The sequence below is a fragment of the Thalassophryne amazonica genome, chromosome 13 (genome assembly GCF_902500255.1).
Source record: "Thalassophryne amazonica chromosome 13, fThaAma1.1, whole genome shotgun sequence".
In the NCBI taxonomy this organism is placed as follows: domain Eukaryota; kingdom Metazoa; phylum Chordata; class Actinopteri; order Batrachoidiformes; family Batrachoididae; genus Thalassophryne; species Thalassophryne amazonica.
In genome coordinates this window covers 51,140,640-51,156,993 of record NC_047115.1, presented here as the reverse complement: position 1 = coordinate 51,156,993, position 16,354 = coordinate 51,140,640, and the positions used below count along the sequence as shown (strand labels likewise).

The 16,354-nt window shown below is 40.3% G+C and overlaps 1 protein-coding gene and 1 long non-coding RNA gene across 3 annotated transcripts; one reads left to right on the top strand and one right to left on the bottom strand.

Annotated features, from left to right (window-relative positions):
* Nucleotides 1–1,266: 1,266 nt before the first annotated feature.
* btbd3b (BTB (POZ) domain containing 3b) lies at nt 1,267–14,986 on the bottom strand. Of its 2 annotated transcripts, XM_034184647.1 has the most exons (5): nt 14,404–14,986; nt 14,042–14,294; nt 13,085–13,175; nt 5,731–5,849; nt 1,267–3,559 (listed from the first exon to the last, which is right to left on the bottom strand). In XM_034184647.1, the coding sequence occupies exons 2-5, from the start codon at nt 14,176–14,178 to the stop codon at nt 2,527–2,529; spliced, it is 1,380 nt and encodes a 459-aa protein (XP_034040538.1). In that variant the 5' UTR covers nt 14,179–14,294; nt 14,404–14,986; the 3' UTR covers nt 1,267–2,526. The 2 variants fall into 2 exon arrangements, with proteins under 2 accessions (XP_034040538.1, XP_034040537.1); XM_034184646.1 differs by having other exon boundaries at nt 14,042–14,986.
* Nucleotides 9,067–15,275, top strand: LOC117523197. The gene is made up of 3 exons (XR_004564442.1): nt 9,067–9,190; nt 9,333–9,338; nt 15,263–15,275. It is a non-coding gene; the product is annotated as an uncharacterized LOC117523197 (long non-coding RNA).
* The last annotated feature ends 1,079 nt before the right edge of the window (nt 15,276–16,354 follow it).

Genomic DNA, 16,354 nt, shown 5'->3' with positions numbered 1-16,354 from the left:
CCCTCCTTTTCCCTCTTCATCCTCCTCTCTGTCTCTTAACCTTCAGATTTATGAGATTTTCTTCCTCTTCATAGTCAATTTAGTGATCATACACACAAGTGATTCTCAGTACCATCTAATCAAGGCCCAGGCTTGACACTCCTCAAATGCACACTGACAAGACTATCCTTGTGTATTTTGAAAAATACTAATCCTTAAACATTCCTGCCTTGCTCATTTGCCCCACTTTACAACTTACATCCTCCTCTCAGTCATCTGGGCTTGTTGTCCTTCCATCCACTTTCATGAACACACTTAAAACTTAAAACTCCAACCTTCTGCCTTTCCATCTAATTTGCCAACTTAAAAAAAAAATTTAGTCATTGTCCCAGCATTCAAGATTCTTGCCCCTGCAATCAACTTACCCTTCTTCTCCTCTGTTCCTGTCTTCTTATTCTTATTCTTCTGCCTCACTAGCAAAAGCGTATTTAGCCCTTGTTAATATTTCACAAAGGTCAGGCAAGATCCATGTGTGTCGTTAAGATGTAGTCCAAGAATTGACTGAATTTAGTGGATCACACTTATCATTTATGGTTTTGGAAATGGTTTTACAACCAGATGACCTTGCCTACACTGACCCTCTCCATTTATTGGGCTTATTTAGCTTAGTTTGGGCTGGACTGTACCCTGTTGGCACAACTATTTTTTGAAAGCACCAAACACAAAATTCAAAAGTTGATGGTGTAATCCATTGTTTTGTTCAGAACTTGAAGAGTTTTATCATTACTTTAAACACAAACAGCATTGTAGGCACAGCAAACAGATATTTGGTCTTGGTATCAATGATAAATCAAAGATAGTCCATGAGAAGAAATTTAGTCAGCTAATCTAAGTAGTACCCAATTGGGTAATGGTCTAGTGGTTAAGTGTTGGGCTTGAGACTAGAGGATCCTTAGTTCAAACACCTGCTAGACTGGAAAATCACTAAGAGCTCTTGGGCAAAGCCTTTAATCCCCAAGTTGCTCCCGGTGTGCAGTGAGCGCCTTGCATGGCAGCACCCTGACATCGGTGTGTGCATAGGTGAATGTGAGGCATCATTGTAAAGCTCTTTGAGCACCTGATTCAGATGGAAAAGCGCTATATAAATGCAGTTCACTGCCGTCCATTAAGATTAGTCATCTCAACTCTAGTTTATAAGTCATAGAACACCTTTATGTCTTAATCTCCTAATTTCAGACACATACTCAATTTGACAGAACTCATTTATACAGATGGAATACATAGCCATTAGATACCACGTATTGTTTATTCACATCACCAACAATCATACACATTCATAGGTCTCAACATTGTATGCCATGAGGTTCGTCCATTGTCTGCAGCAGACTCATCTGTGAATGTTTATCATACACCTGAAGAAACATTAGCACGCAACATCTGCCTCATTAAAAAAAAAAAAAAAAAACCTAAATCAAGCAAAATAACCAATTCATAACAAACCAACATTAGTGCAGTCTTGTAGCTTATATGGTAAGTTTTTACAAGCGCTGATACGGTTCGTTTTCTCACGCTGGGACGCAGTACTCAGCAGTCCAGAGTGCACATAGTGCCAACAAAGAGAAGTAAAAGTCCGTAAGATAAACAGCTTTTAGCACAAAATCAATCATTGACCTTTATGCTGTAAACAAAACTGAGGCGACTGAACAATTAGTAGTACACATTAGGTGAAATGGAACAGTCCTGCCCATGCTTAAAATACTGCAATGTAGACATATTTAGATATAAAACAAAAGTATTTCTCTGCAAAATGTAGTGACAAACGATGGCTCACTACAAGTCGTAAACACTGATCTAACTGTAACCACAGTGGTGCTACTGAGGACCGTAATGGTGCAGAGAGTAACATGCTACAGACGTCATTATTATTATTATTATTATCCAGTGCTCCCTAATCTAATCAAAGTGCCCCATTATGAGATTCAAAGTATCAAAAAGCTGCAAATTCAATTGCAGCCACTCAAATACAAATTCCTAATAAGCATTACACATTACAACAACACAGTGTTTCGACTGTAAACATATATAGAATTATTTTGTTATTGTTGAATATCATACAGCTTTTTAGCGTCTTCTTAATGCAGATGGTCCAGACTGAGTCGTGATATGAAATATTACATTTTTACAACAGAACAGAATGAGAAGTATTGCTGCATTATATGTGCATTCTATGCAAGCATAGAAATATTAAACAGGTATGGCTGTTATATATCTTTCTGGCCAGCAATGGCATTAAATGTGGCATTTGAGAATTTACATATACTCATATATACAGACACATCCTAGTGCAACATATGTTATCTTCTTCATGTGTTTATTTGTACAATTAAGTATCTTGAAACATGTCGGTTCAAGTAAAATGAGCTGTTTGCAGAAGTCTAAACAGACATTTGACTTCTTATTCTTGTTTTGTGCAAAAGTCACAGACATTGTCACTATGCACAAAGTGATAGTGCTCTCTTTTTACATAAAATGTGTGTATAGGGTTTGTCAAGCATAAAAGATCAGCTCCGGAATCTGCCCCCCCTGCACTCCCGTACCATTAGTGCTGTCTGAGGAGCACTGGAATTGAAATGTCACTTTCCCACACTGCACCTCTGTCATCCCTTCTTGTCCAAAGTAGCTCAGCTCATTCCCATCCAGAACCACGCTAGCAGTGTAGAACGTGTCTGGCTCAATCTGAACCGGATACTCAAACCACACTGGGAAGGTGTTACTGGAACCATCAGAGAAGTATTTACTGAGATTTTGTCCCAGTAATACTCCTTGACGTTTCAGCTCAATCTTGGCACTGTATTCCGCTGAGCCACAACTGGAACCGTAAAGTCCAAACCCGGCAATGAAAACTCTTTTATCCACTGCAAACTGTATGCTGTCACAGCGACCGCGATAACGCCACTGATTGCTTCTGTAGGCACAGGACTGGAACCTGTGGCAGCGTTGGGGGCTCAGGCCCTTTCTAGGCTGGCTGACAAACTGCAGCTCAGGTTTCTTGGCTGCCGTGTACCACAGGAAGATGTCGTTGGTCTCATTCAGTGACAGCACGCCTGACTGGGCTGCCCCGTTAGCAAAATCATCTAGCGTCATTGCAGGTATACGTATAAGGTACATAGCCTTGCCCAAAACTTTGCGCTTGTTGTCAGTTGACAAGGAGAGCTCCTGTCTCTGGCACTCAGCCTCAGCCCAACTGAGTGCAGCTTCAAACACTACTATCTCTTTAGCGTTGAGTGTCTCTCGCTGCAGGATACTCTCCAGGGTCTGAGCGTCTATGTCGCAGAAACCCTCCGAGCGTAACGCCAGCTCGGCCTGGGCATCAATCACCTCCCAGCAGCGCTGCGTCAGCTCTGGCTCCTCGAACAAACAGCTTTGGGAGAGTAACACACAAGCATTCTTGGCACTCAGACTCGTCTCCAGGAAGTTGACGCAGGCACGTGCTAGGTGAGGAACGATGTACTTCTTGGCGGCATAAAGAGTGGCCAGAACTGTGTCAGCAGTCAGGTCAATCTCATCGCAGTAAATATATCTGTTGAAATAAAAAATAAAACTACATCAGGTGTGTGTGGTCAACCGGATATGAGTGTATGACATATTACGGTTTAACTAACACAAGATAATGAAGAGAATTGAGGAGTTTGAAGTTTGCATCAAATATTAAGAAACGCAGATGGAACGCAGGCTGAAAACTCCTGGCTCCTTCTTTGTTGCTCTTCAAGATACTGTATATGGGGGTCGTGTCCCCCAATGATGAACTGTGAAGGCAAGAAGACAAGCAGCTCTCTGCACATTGGTCAAGATGCAGGATTTTCATATCAAGATTTAGATTAAATCTAGGCTTGAGCCTCCTATGTGCCATCTGGAAAACTGTACCTGAAAATTTTATCTAGGTTTAAGAAAATCCTCCGCACTGCTCCATCATGAAGCTGTAAAACTGGTGAGGCAACCGTCAAAATTTGCACAATGTCTTCAGAGTTGTCAGGAGTGTCTTGGTGGCTTCCCTCACTTGTCGCTTCCTCAGTCACTCAGTTCTTGAGAATTGCCTACTCCAGACAGATTTACCATACAGTGGCAAACTCTGCGTATTTCTTAAAAAGAAGTCTAAGACTTAGTACTGACTTTGAAATGTTCGTGTATCCATCACCTGACTTGTCTAAAGAAAACTGGCTGTAAAATGATGACGTATGATCAATAATCGGGATGTTTAGTTTGCCCAATTACTTATAGCATCTAAAAATGGGGGAACCATGTACAATAATGGCTGTAATTCTTAAATACTTAAAAAAAAAAACTAACAAAATTTAGTTTCTACTGAACTCCAAGCATCGTAATATTGGTTTATTATTGAAAATTACAGCTCTTTTTAATGAGAAGAACATATTTATCTGCAGGAAATCCATAACAAATATTTAATTTCCTTTTAACGCTGTGTGCAGGAGGATGTGCATATACACATGCATGAAGTTTTAAAATGACCAAAAATTGCCTTTGACCTCACGTGATGCACATACATGAGACGTGCACCGTAAGACATCTTGGAAATCACTTTAGAGGTGTTACCTGGATTCAAAAACAGTGTTTCTAAATTTAAAAGTGTTTATTTTGTACTTTTACAAAATATACGTGATCTATAGCGTAAGTAGCTCAAAGCTGTCTTTTGAAATTTTCCTCTTTAGGGAAACTATTATTTTTTTCTGGACAATGCACATTTTGAACCAATTGCCAATACTGTATTATGAATCGTCTAGTTAAAGGCTAATAAATAAAATTATAGTGGTGCCAATGGAAAAAAAACTATGACTTAAATCTTAAAAATTTAAAAGGCTGTACAGCTTTAATGTTTTTATTAATGAGTAATAATAATGTTCAATCTAATAATTTTGGTAAACCACTTGAATTAAAGCTGAAAGTCTACATCTAGTGGTTAAGCATTGGGCATAAGACCAGAGGATCCTCAGTTCAAACCCCAACCAAACCAGACAATCACTAAGGGCCCTTGGGCAAGGTCCTTAATCCCAGAGTTGTTCCTGCTGTGTTTTGAGTGCCTTGCATGGCAGTGCTCCGACAGTGTGTGAGTGTGTGTGAATGGGTGAATGTAAGGCATCATTGTAAAGCACTGTGAGCTTCTGATTCAGATGGAAAAGTGCTATGTAAATGCAGTCCACATATGCACATTGTCTTATTTTTTCAAAAGAAAGTAAAGAAAACATTTTAAAATCAGTTGTGAATGAGACACACTTGACTCGATCATGTTGATCTTTAATTGATTGTGAGTTGAATAGTGATTTAAGAAATGACACGGCTGCACCTCTTACAAAAATAATGAATCTGTTCATGAAAAACAGCATGAAATCACCACACAAATTAAATCGGCCATAGTGGTCCTCCTCCACTTTGGTTTACCACCTACTGAATCTCACCTTCATAATGGGGAAAAACTGAGAAGGAAAAGGGATGGAGGAGCAGCAGGGAGGATGTAAAGTAAAAGCAAAAAAGTAAAATGGAATGAACAAAATGAAAACCACAAGTATAGATTCCATCTCTGAGATAGCAGAAAGGAGGCACACAGGATTTACCCAAATCGTGCCAGAGTGAGACACAAAACAACAGCATGACAGTTCAATACATGTCATAGTATGAATGTAAAGGTGGAATTATTACTTAAAAACAAGCAAACAAACAAACAAAAGGCATCCTTACTTAAGCATTGCAAGAAATGCTGGTGGTTCCACATCTGGAATGTGGATTTCATCCTTGTTCTCAGCCAGTTCGCCATAAAACATGGCGTGGAACACCGAGCTGCCCACAGCCAAAACATACTGTTGGAAGACAAAACAAAGTGATGCACAGAAGGCAAACACAAAAACACAACTCAGTGAGTCTGTGATTACACCGGGAACCCACATGACACATCATTACCTTTGGAAAAGCTTTTTCTCCTTTACACAAAAGCACAAATCTTTTCATGGATATCGAACAATGCCTCAAATGTAATCACTGGATAGAGTGAACCTGTTGAGTTTCACACATAATGAGTCCGACTCATCCAGTTATTATCCCCCCCAAGGACAGGGAGGAAGATTTGTAATGAATGAGAAAAAAATAAAAGAGGAACAACACAAATAATAAAAAGCAAACACTCACTTTATTGAAATTATTGATTTTCATTACTCATGATGAAAATATAAATCGATATTAATAAATTAGGCAAAATGCAAAATCAGCTCTAGATTCATGTAGGCTTTGAAATTCTTAGGCTTTTATTTAATTGACTTTGCATGCACACACACACACACACACACGCACGCACACACAGACAAAATTGTTAGTACCCCTATATTTTATGTACATGTACATAATATATGGTCAGGAATAAATGCAAACAAAGAAATTTTGAATTAAAATATTTTTTTTTAAATGTTGAATGATATTTGGCAACAAGAACAAAACAAAATATTTTCATAAAATGAAACCAAAAAACCAAAAATCCTGACATAAAATGTATGCTGGACACAGTTATGGGCACCTTTTGATGAATTTACAGTAAATCATCACTTTTACAGCCAGTTTTCTTTTCACAAGTCAGGGGATGGATACGTGAACATTTCCGAGCCACTGATTATGTCTTGGACTTTATGGTAAATCTGTGTGGAGCAGATAATTCTGAAAAACTAAGGGACTGTGCAAGAAGGAGATGAGAGGAAATACATCAAGACACCCAGACAACCCTGAAGAGGTTATAGGCTTCTGTGGTTGCTTATGGAAAAATGTGCATAGTGCAAGTTTTGAATTTTGCATGACCAGATATAAAGCTTCATGGTGGAGGTAGTTTCCCAGAAGGTACGTGAATGATGCAAGCCCAGATTTGCTGTTTTGTTGTATGAAAATCCTTCTCTCCTTCACGTGAGGCTGTGAATGGTGGTGCAACAGCCAAAAGTTGCACTATACACAATTTCTCCATTCATAGCCACAGAAGCCTGTCACTTTTTCAGGGTTTCTTGGTGGCTTCCCTCACTAGTCTCCTCCTTGCACGGTCACTCAGTTTTTGAGAACTGCCTCCTCCAGACAGATTTACCACACAGTCCCACACTGTTTGTATTTCTTAAAGATTGATGGAAATGAAGTCCAAGACGTATTCACTGAATTGGAAATGTTCATGTGTCCACCCCCTGACTTGTCTAAAGAAAACTGACTGTAAAAGTGATGATTTACTGTAAATTCATCAAAAGCTACCAATAACTGTGTCCAGCATACAGTTTATCAGGATTTTTTTGTTTCACTTTCTGAAAGCATTTTGTTTTGCTTATGCTGCCAAATAACTTTGGACATTTTTTAAAATATTTTGATTAAACAAAACTTCTTTCTTTGCATTTATTTCTGACAATATATTAAAATGTGTACATGAAATATAAGGGTACCAACAATTTTGCCCACATGTGCATATATACCGAGCAACAAAAGAAACAAGTTTTTTTCTACAAACAGTAAAGGAGAGTAATTGTCATTTTGAGTCTCCCACAAAGATGCAGATTATAAATGGTGACTTTTAAGTCATGGAACATGCCTCTGCACATATTAAGTATTCTCATTAATAATATGCACAAACACAGACCCTGGCGAGCACCTGGACCAAATTACAGTGGCGTATCATGTTTTGAGCAATAACTTGCTGTCGGTAACAATTAGGAATGGCAATTTTGTTGGTGTATGAGGGGACTACAAAGACAAATGATAAAATTTGAAATTTGTTGCATTTTTGCCATGCCACACCTCACTGAAAGACTTCATGAACGTGTTATTGGCATGCTTTGGTTTGACAGCTCGGGAACATAGCCAGATGTTTAAATGGTCACGAGTCGACTGTCAGCCGATTAAGGAGGAGGTTCGGTAACACCAGGAGGACGTGCGACAGGCTCCTAGAACACTTATGAGATATCATGGATCGTCCTGTTCGCACTTGTATACTGATACTGAACATTGGTGTTCAACTCCAGAATGCCTCAGTCCATACTGTCAATGCCTCAGTCTGATATGCCTGAACAGACCGAGCAAGTGGGGTTAATAATTTGTTTATTATATGGCTGTTTTATATATATATATATATATATATATATACACACGCAAACTTACGGTATCACCTGAATATGAAAGCTGCTGATGGTTTGGGGCTTCTAGTCAGACCTGTTCGATTTCTTCATCTTCGTGAACAACTTGCTTAACAGATGGTCAGGTTAGCTGTGTGTTTTTTCCAATGACGTTTAGATATTTATGGAGAATGTTCTTGTTCATGTCCGACTAGGTTTTTCTAGCTTCCTGGTTTGTAACAAATCTGATATGGGAAAATATCGAAATCAGCCAGTCAGAGCGTGCATAGCGGTATATATAAAGAGCTATAAAGATTTATGTGTGTAATATTCTCAGGTAAAAGGAGATGATCTGGGTTACCTCTGTTACATATGTCACAGTGGTGTTAAACAAGCTTAAATAAGGAAAATATCTGTGAAAACTATCATAGAATTGTGGGACTTTGGAGATGTTATGAAAACAGTGATTTTGCACAGTAAGACCCCTTTAATAATTATCTTATTGGCTTCAAGACTGTTTAATTTTTAAATATGTACATTGAACATTAAAATCTGGATGAAAAGCATCACGAATTAAACATTTTTAAACTGTTAAACTGTCGGCGCTTAGTGACGCTGTTACAACCCCAATTCCAATGAAGTTGGGGCGTTGTGAGAAATGTAAATAAAAACAGAATACAATGATTTGCAAATCCTCTTCAGCCTATATTCAATTGAATACACCACAAAGACAAGACATTTAATGTTCAAACTGACTTTTTGTTTTTGTGCAAATATTTGCTCATTTTGAAATGGATGCCTGTAACATGTTTTCAAAAAAGCTGTAATGTGCTTCTCAGGTGTTTTGAATGCACCATTGATGGATGTCACAACCGGTGCTTCTGTCACAGTTGTGTATAATGTGAATATGTACTGAGTACTAAGTAGTGAGTAGAGAGCAGGTTGAATCTTGTCCGGAAAGTGGGGATATGCTCTGGAGAGCAAGTGAATGAAATTCAGTAGGAACAAGACTGAGTACGTGTGTGAATGAGAGAGAGCACAGTGGAATAATGTGCTTACAAGGAGTAGAAATGCTTGTGGTCAACTGTCCAAAGTAATGGAGAGTGTGGTACAGAGGAGAAGAAGAGAGTGCAGGCAGGGTGGAGTGGGTGGGGAAAGGTGGTAGGAGTGATCTGTGACTGAAGAATATCAGCAAGAGTGAAGGGGAAATTTTACAAGACAGTAGTAAAACCAGCTATGTGTACGGCTTAGAGATGGTGGCACAAGCAAAAAGACAGGAGGCAGAGCTGAAGATGTTGCGATTCTCTTTGGGAGTCTCAATCTCACCTCTTAGAGAGGTGGTGAGATGGTTTGGACATGTGCAGAGGAGGGACCCAGGTTATATAGGGAGAAGGATGCTGAGGATGGAGCCACCAAGTAGGAGGAGAAGAAGAGAAGGTTTATGGATGTGCTGATGGGGGACATGCAGGTGGTTGGTGTGACAGAGGAAGATACAGAGGACAGGGTGAGATGCAAACGATTGTTCTGCTCTGGCGACCCCTAACGGGAGCAGTCAAAGGAAGAAGTATGATGTGAACACGTAATGTGCTGTGCCCACCCGGAACCCATAGTATTGCACTGAAAGATCCGTTTTGTGAAAATTATTGATTTTTACATGAGAGTCTGGAAGAGATGTGGTGGAGCGATTTTCAACCGATTTTCAGGGTAGACTCAGACAGAAAATAATCCCTCTTTTTCCCGTTTGGCAGTGCATCGCCCAAATCTCCCTTATGGACAAGGTACCTCTGCTTTTAGCACTGTACTCGGTTTGTTTTTTATGTTCATTGAGTTTTAAATTACTGTGTTTAAACTTCATTTAGCTTTACTGTTATGTTCAGGCAGCTTTTAATGTTCAGTTAGCATTATATGTTATTCATTTTATAGACATTTTTTATTGTTTGGTTGGCTTTATATGTTTTTAGCTCTATATTCAGTCTATCTTCACAAAGTGGCTATCTGTACATTGTCATATTAATAATAAAATATAAGGCAATGCTAAACTACCCTCTGTGGCACGGTGGAACAGTGGTTAGCACTGTTACCTCACAGGTCTCCCTTGTAAAAGAGTTCTCAATCTCAATGGGACTAACCTGGTTAAATAAAGGTTAAAAATAGGAAACAGAATGTGACCTTTTGACCCCCAAGGTTGGGTAGGATTACTTTGAAATGTAATCCAAAAGTAATCAGATCACAAGTAATCCAAATGTATGTACATACATACGTACATGTAATCCACATGTATTCTTTCAAAGTAATCCTACCCAACCTTGTTGACCCCTTAAAATAGGTTAAGGTTAGCCATCTTTGTACTTGTCCAAGGTCTGTGTCCCAACACAGACAGGTGGATGGATGCAAAGTCTTTGCAATACCTGATGGCCATATTTTGGCCTTGGGTAAAAATGATATGCATGTGTGGCACACTCATATTAGAGCACTATGGCTGGGGTTAGTTTTGTTTTGGGATAAGGTTGGGTTTTAATTTTAAAGTTTCTACACTGTTGATTAGCTGAACACATAAGTGATCTGATCTGCTCTGATTAGTTCAGGGACAAATGGAAAATGTCCAGTACTTTGTGTCTTGAGGACCATGATTGGGAAACACTGCACTGGACTCCATGATGTCATCCATAGCTTTTTTTGAAAAGATGGTTTGAAGCTCAAATGGGGCAATTCCAAATGTCGCCATCTCGTCATTGCCTGACTCTGCCTAACTCCCAGCAGCCTGGCAAATAAATAGGTATAGAGGTGGAGGATGGGCAAGACAGGTATGACTAAAGCCTGAACAGATCCCATCTCGGTCTGCTTCTACCAAAGGCTGCACAGTTTCCCTTCAGTGCGTGCATTTTTTCCAAGTGCTTTGGACACACATGTCAGATTCCTCTCCCAACAGGCTTTGGTGGCAGGATTGGCACATTAAAAACGTTCACCTAGTTTGAAACCGACTGAGGTTGGATTCTGGTGTGGTGCATTCCACACTGGGACATACAAGCGAAACCCTCCTAAATTGGATCTGTAAGTGAGGTTCTATTACACCCTCCTGTCATACTGGGTTTGTTTTATTGTGTCTGTATGCAGCACAGTCCATGTAGGAGGGGAGGTGGGTGGTATAAATTTTCTCAAAAAAAAAGAGGAGGATGCAGGCATTCTCTCTTAAATGACAGAAAAGAAAAAGCAGCAATAAGGAATTAAGAAAATTATGCTTTTGTTGTTACCCATAGAAATTGTGTTCTTTTTTTAATGGGGCTTATATGTACCACATTTGCATTTAGCTCTTAGATGCCTGATGCTATACCTGAATCCCTGCCAAATGGACACAATAAAGATTACAGCACAGGCTGTGATTATGTCCCACTGGCATAATGTGTGAGCGTCAAGTAGAGTCAAGTCATCCTGCTGCTTTGCATGAATGCACGAAATGCACTGCAGTAACCAGTCACACACTAATACATTATACACCCATGTAATGACCGATAAACATGACCCCTTCAACTTTCAGCTGCTGGCGAGGGTTGTGCACGGAGCAACTATCAGTGAAGCGCCCAATTCTTGGTTGCAAAATGCAACAATTACAATCAAACCTGTTTACATTGGAATTTACTGTACTGCAATTCCAGATTTCTGCACCTAATCAAGAAAATGAGTACAAATGTGTCTGCAGGATGCAAAATGCAGCTGAAAGCATATTATTCAGTGTGTTGTCAATTGTGTGTTGTTGGATGTGTTTGATTAAAAAGTTGAGTAATTGCCGAGTTGTTTGTGAAGGCTGAGCTGAAGCAGCGAGAAAGCAGTTTCTTTCTGTGCGAGGTGATTGCTGAAGAGGATTCCCCTTCCTCCTTCACTCGCTGTGCCACTATCCTACTGCCTCATTTGCATAAATAATTGAGGACTGTCTCCAAAAGATACATAGTGCAGAAGTGAGAGTGAAACACAAAGCGTTTCACTTAGATTCCTGCAGGGAGACGGAAAGATTATTTTATGAGATGATTTTTTTTTTAAAAAGAGGGCTACCTCTTCATTCATTTCCTCTTTGGATCGTATGTCTTTTCTCCAAGCTGATATGGCACCAGGTGTCTTAAAAACAGATATTAAAGGTTATAGACAAGACTACCTCATAGACAGTGAAGAGATTCATGCTTAAAATGAGTCGTTTTCAAGTCTTTTCCAGGCGGCCTGATTGTGTCTGTTGCTTTAAATTGAAAGGAGCTGCTGCTGACCCCCCCCCCCAAACTTCATTGAGGGAGCGTCTCTCCATCTCACTCCGACACAGTGTGGGCTTGTCGGAAGGAGTGCAGAATGGCTTTGTGGGCGTGTCTCACTAAGAATGGGATTCCATATATACACTTGTGTGACATATGTCACGGAATTGACAAACTGTCAGTCAGTTGGGTTGGTAATCAGCTGGGATGACCAGACTTCTGTTTGACTGAATCTTTGGGGTTGAGTGTTGTCAAATCGAGAATGGTAGCTTTTAAATTAATTATTGGGAATAATTTTTGTGTTTTCATACATTCTGTATTTAATTGTAAAAACACTTTGTATATTCAAGGTTGGGTAGGATTACTTTGAAATGTAATCCAAAAGTAATCAGATTACAAGTAATCCAAATGTATGTACATACATACATGTAATCCACATGTATTCTTTCAAAGTAATCCTACCCAACCTTGTGTATAATATACTCCAAAAGGTGCTACACAAATAATGTTTATTGATAATAACAATAATAACAATAATAACAACAACAACAACAATAATAATAATAATTCTTATTATTACATGTCACTGGTGTCTAAAATGAGTGTTTTCGGCCCCAAATATTGCTCATGTTGTGGGTCTTTCAGGCATTTGGAGATGGATCATGAATGAATCATTTTAAAATAAAGAGCAGATTTTGGCAAGTGTGACCCGATCAGCTTTTATGAATTTCTTACTCTGTGTCCAGGAAGCCACTGTGTCCTTCCAGACTGACCCACCACAAAGTGAACATCTGCCATCAGCTCATTGTTGAACATTACTGAATTTCTGAAAACAAACACAACAACAAGAGAAAATCAGATTCACATGCTTTAATTATTATAAGAGAATAAGAGAAAATAGAAAAACAGCACAACTGATAACATTTTCACATACAATATATGTGTTTTATATGAATAAAAGCAACTTCCATCCATGAACAGTGTGCTCATTTTTCATTATTAATATTGAATTGCGTATATATTGATTTACTCTTTTCTTTTTATTGTGTTCCAACTATTTCATCCATGGCATTTTTATTGATTCAGTGATGCTATTAAAACAAAGACAGAAAATAATAATGATAATCTCTGAGCGACATAATTTTACAAGTGGAACAATGTAAAGGACAATGAGAGTGGAATGAATGGAAAATCCCCACTGTGAAAGAATGGAAGCAACAATAACGCTGTGTTCATATATTATTGAGCATTGGAACATGTAACGGGGCTGGGTAAACAGCCCCATGATGTTCTGGAGAGACAACAAAGCCAGGTCGGAACGCGGGCGTTTTGCTGTGGACAGCTGGGGTCTTTTACTGATAGGCCAAAGTAAATATTGTGCTTTTGGTACAGAGCAACCTCTGCCTGGTGTGCACATCAAACCTGTCCAGCCTCTGGCAGCAAAGTCTGCAGAGATGGTATAAACAGAGCAACACCCCCCCCCCCCCCCCCTCCACGATCCCCCAACACACTGAGGGCAGGGCACCGGGAACACCCAAGAACTCACCCAACCTCCCTCCACTCCCCGTCGTGTGCTGGAAACTGCATTTAACGCCAACATTTTATGATGTATTTTTAATTCATTTTTAAAAACTGCCAATGAAAATGAGTTACTGCAAAAACATGTGTAACGTCAGAGTGCCGCACGCCTACCGTTCTCTGATGGTGGAGTACAGACCCTGCCAGTTGCAGTTCTGGATGGTGTTGTTGTTGTTGAGGTTCTGCTGCTGGTACTGTTGCACCGTGGTGGTGCACGCCGGCTTTTTGGTGGGAAATATATCTGCTGCCATCTTCTTCTTCTTCTTGCTCCTCAAAGTGATAATCTCATAACAGACCGGGGGCAGCTTGGAGCTGCTGCTGGCATTCCCCTTCTTTGAGCTTTTACTCGACTTGCTTTTCACTGACTCTGGAAGCATTAAGAAGAACGTCAGACATTTCATGTTCCTTCCCTTGGCATCGACCATGAGTGTGTTTAACTGCCGAGCAGTGGGAGTGCATGCAGACAAGACATTCACCGGGAGCAGGTGTGAGGGGATTGGTGGGGTGGGAGAGGGGGGTACCGAGTGGGGACAGGACAGCTGAGACTTTGGATCCTGTCGCAGTTTGAGAACAAGCAGGCTTGGTGTCTTGTTTTGAGGTTTCCGTCACTCCTCTGGCTGACGGTCTGCAGGCACTTTTCCTCTGTGAGAAGTTGGATTTGCTGATGCAGAAGCTCTCGGGGTTCCCATGCCTGCTTGTCCAGAGTGATGAGATCGGGTCCTCTAATCACTTCTCGTCCTCTTGCCTCTCTTACTCACTGCTCTGCTGAGCGTTGCTCTGACAGCCACAGATTTAGTGCAGCTGCAATGGTCCTGAGGCAGCCGGTGCTGCTTATCTGCTTCCTTTCATTTTGCACTGTTATTCCATCTGTGTGTCACTTCTACTCCTCGCCTCTCTTACCATCTCTTCTAAAACACTTGCTCCTCTCGTCCCCTCTCTCTCCTTCACAGAGCAGAGTCATTTGCGGGATGCTGTCGCCGGGGATGCTGTGTTACCCTGCTGCTGTTCTGCTGACTACAGAGGTTGAATGGGAGAGCGGAGAGGAGATAAACCCCCCACCCCGCCTACAGCACAGCACGCAGTTTTCTCTGTAGCTCAGCCAATGGCTGTGCAAAGCATTCACGATTGGCTAATGCAGACGAGTGCAGCACATACTTGAATATGCAATAATCAATGTCTCAATTAAAGTGACAGCCATTCCCCTTAAGGATGATATATTCATCTCCATTTTTACTTCTCCGTTTGTTTTTCCTGAATTCAGCTTGCATTGCTGAAATTATACACTGCCTCATTTAAAAGGGCAATGCAAATTTACAGGGTTCTTTTTAAGGGCAGGATTTGCTTAAATCATGCGCTGATTCGTAGTCGCTCTTCTTTTTAATGAGATTTTCATAAATTTGTGCCAGTGTTTTGAAATATTTGATATTTTTTTCATGTGCTTTAAAAGGATGTAAGATGTCCACAGTTTTGTCAACCTTGTTAGATAAAAAGGTAAGTGGACTGCATTTACACAGCGCTTTACCATCTGAATCAGAAGCGCAGAGCGCTTTACAATGATGCCTCGCATTCACCCATTCACACAGACACACTCACACACCGATGCCAAGGTGCTACCATGCAAAGAATTCAGTACACACTGGGAGCAACTGGAGGATTAAGGACCTTGCCCAAGGGCTCTTAGTGACTTCCCACTAAGAGGATTTGAAGTGATGAATGTCAGATTCCACCAGACTAAGCAACACATCCGAATCAGAATCAATAAATTACTGAAAAATCATGTATTATACCAGCATACAAACATGGGCAAAATATGTTTTTTTTATTTGTATCTATTTTCCTGAAATGAATGCAACAGTATGATTACAACATTAAACATATGAGTTGCATTTAAAAAGTATCCAACATTTAGCTGTGAAAAAACTCCAATTACAATTATTCACATCGGGATCTAAAACCCTAATCCCCTTCGAAATATTCTCACTGGACCTGCACATACTTCTTCCGATGGTTCTGCCATTGTTGGAAGCATTTGTGGAAGTCCTCTTTTGGAATAGTGTCCAGCTGGGCCATCGCGTTCGACATCTTGCCGTCTCACAACTCAAATCAAGTCCCGTTTAGTGCCGTTTTGAGCTTGGAGAACAGCCAAAAATCTGAGGCAGCCATGTCAGTAGAGTAGGAGACCTGACAAATGACAGGAGTGCTGTGTTGTGTTTGGCCAGGAAAACTTGAATCAGCTGAGCAGAATGGGTGTGTGCATTGTCATGATGGAGCTGCCAATTTGGTGCCGCCCACACATCTGGTTGTTTGATCTGGTCGACATTGCTGCACTCCATCCTCCATCAAAATGGAATGTACCAAACCTGTGCTTACCATACCTCCTTCACAAGTTCTTGGATGGTAACACAATGGTTAGCCATGATCAAAGTC

Excerpts from the sequence above, each read along its gene's own strand:
- btbd3b (XM_034184646.1), bottom strand. The coding sequence starts at position 14,352 with ATGGTCGATGCCAAGGGAAGGAACATGAAATGTCTGACGTTCTTCTTA. Across the intron at positions 13,176-14,041 it reads TACTCCACCATCAGAGAACG|AAATTCAGTAATGTTCAACA; the intron begins GTAGGCGTGCGG and ends GTTTGTTTTCAG. Across the intron at positions 3,560-5,730 it reads GCATTTCTTGCAATGCTTAA|ATATATTTACTGCGATGAGA; the intron begins GTAAGGATGCCT and ends TTATTTCAACAG.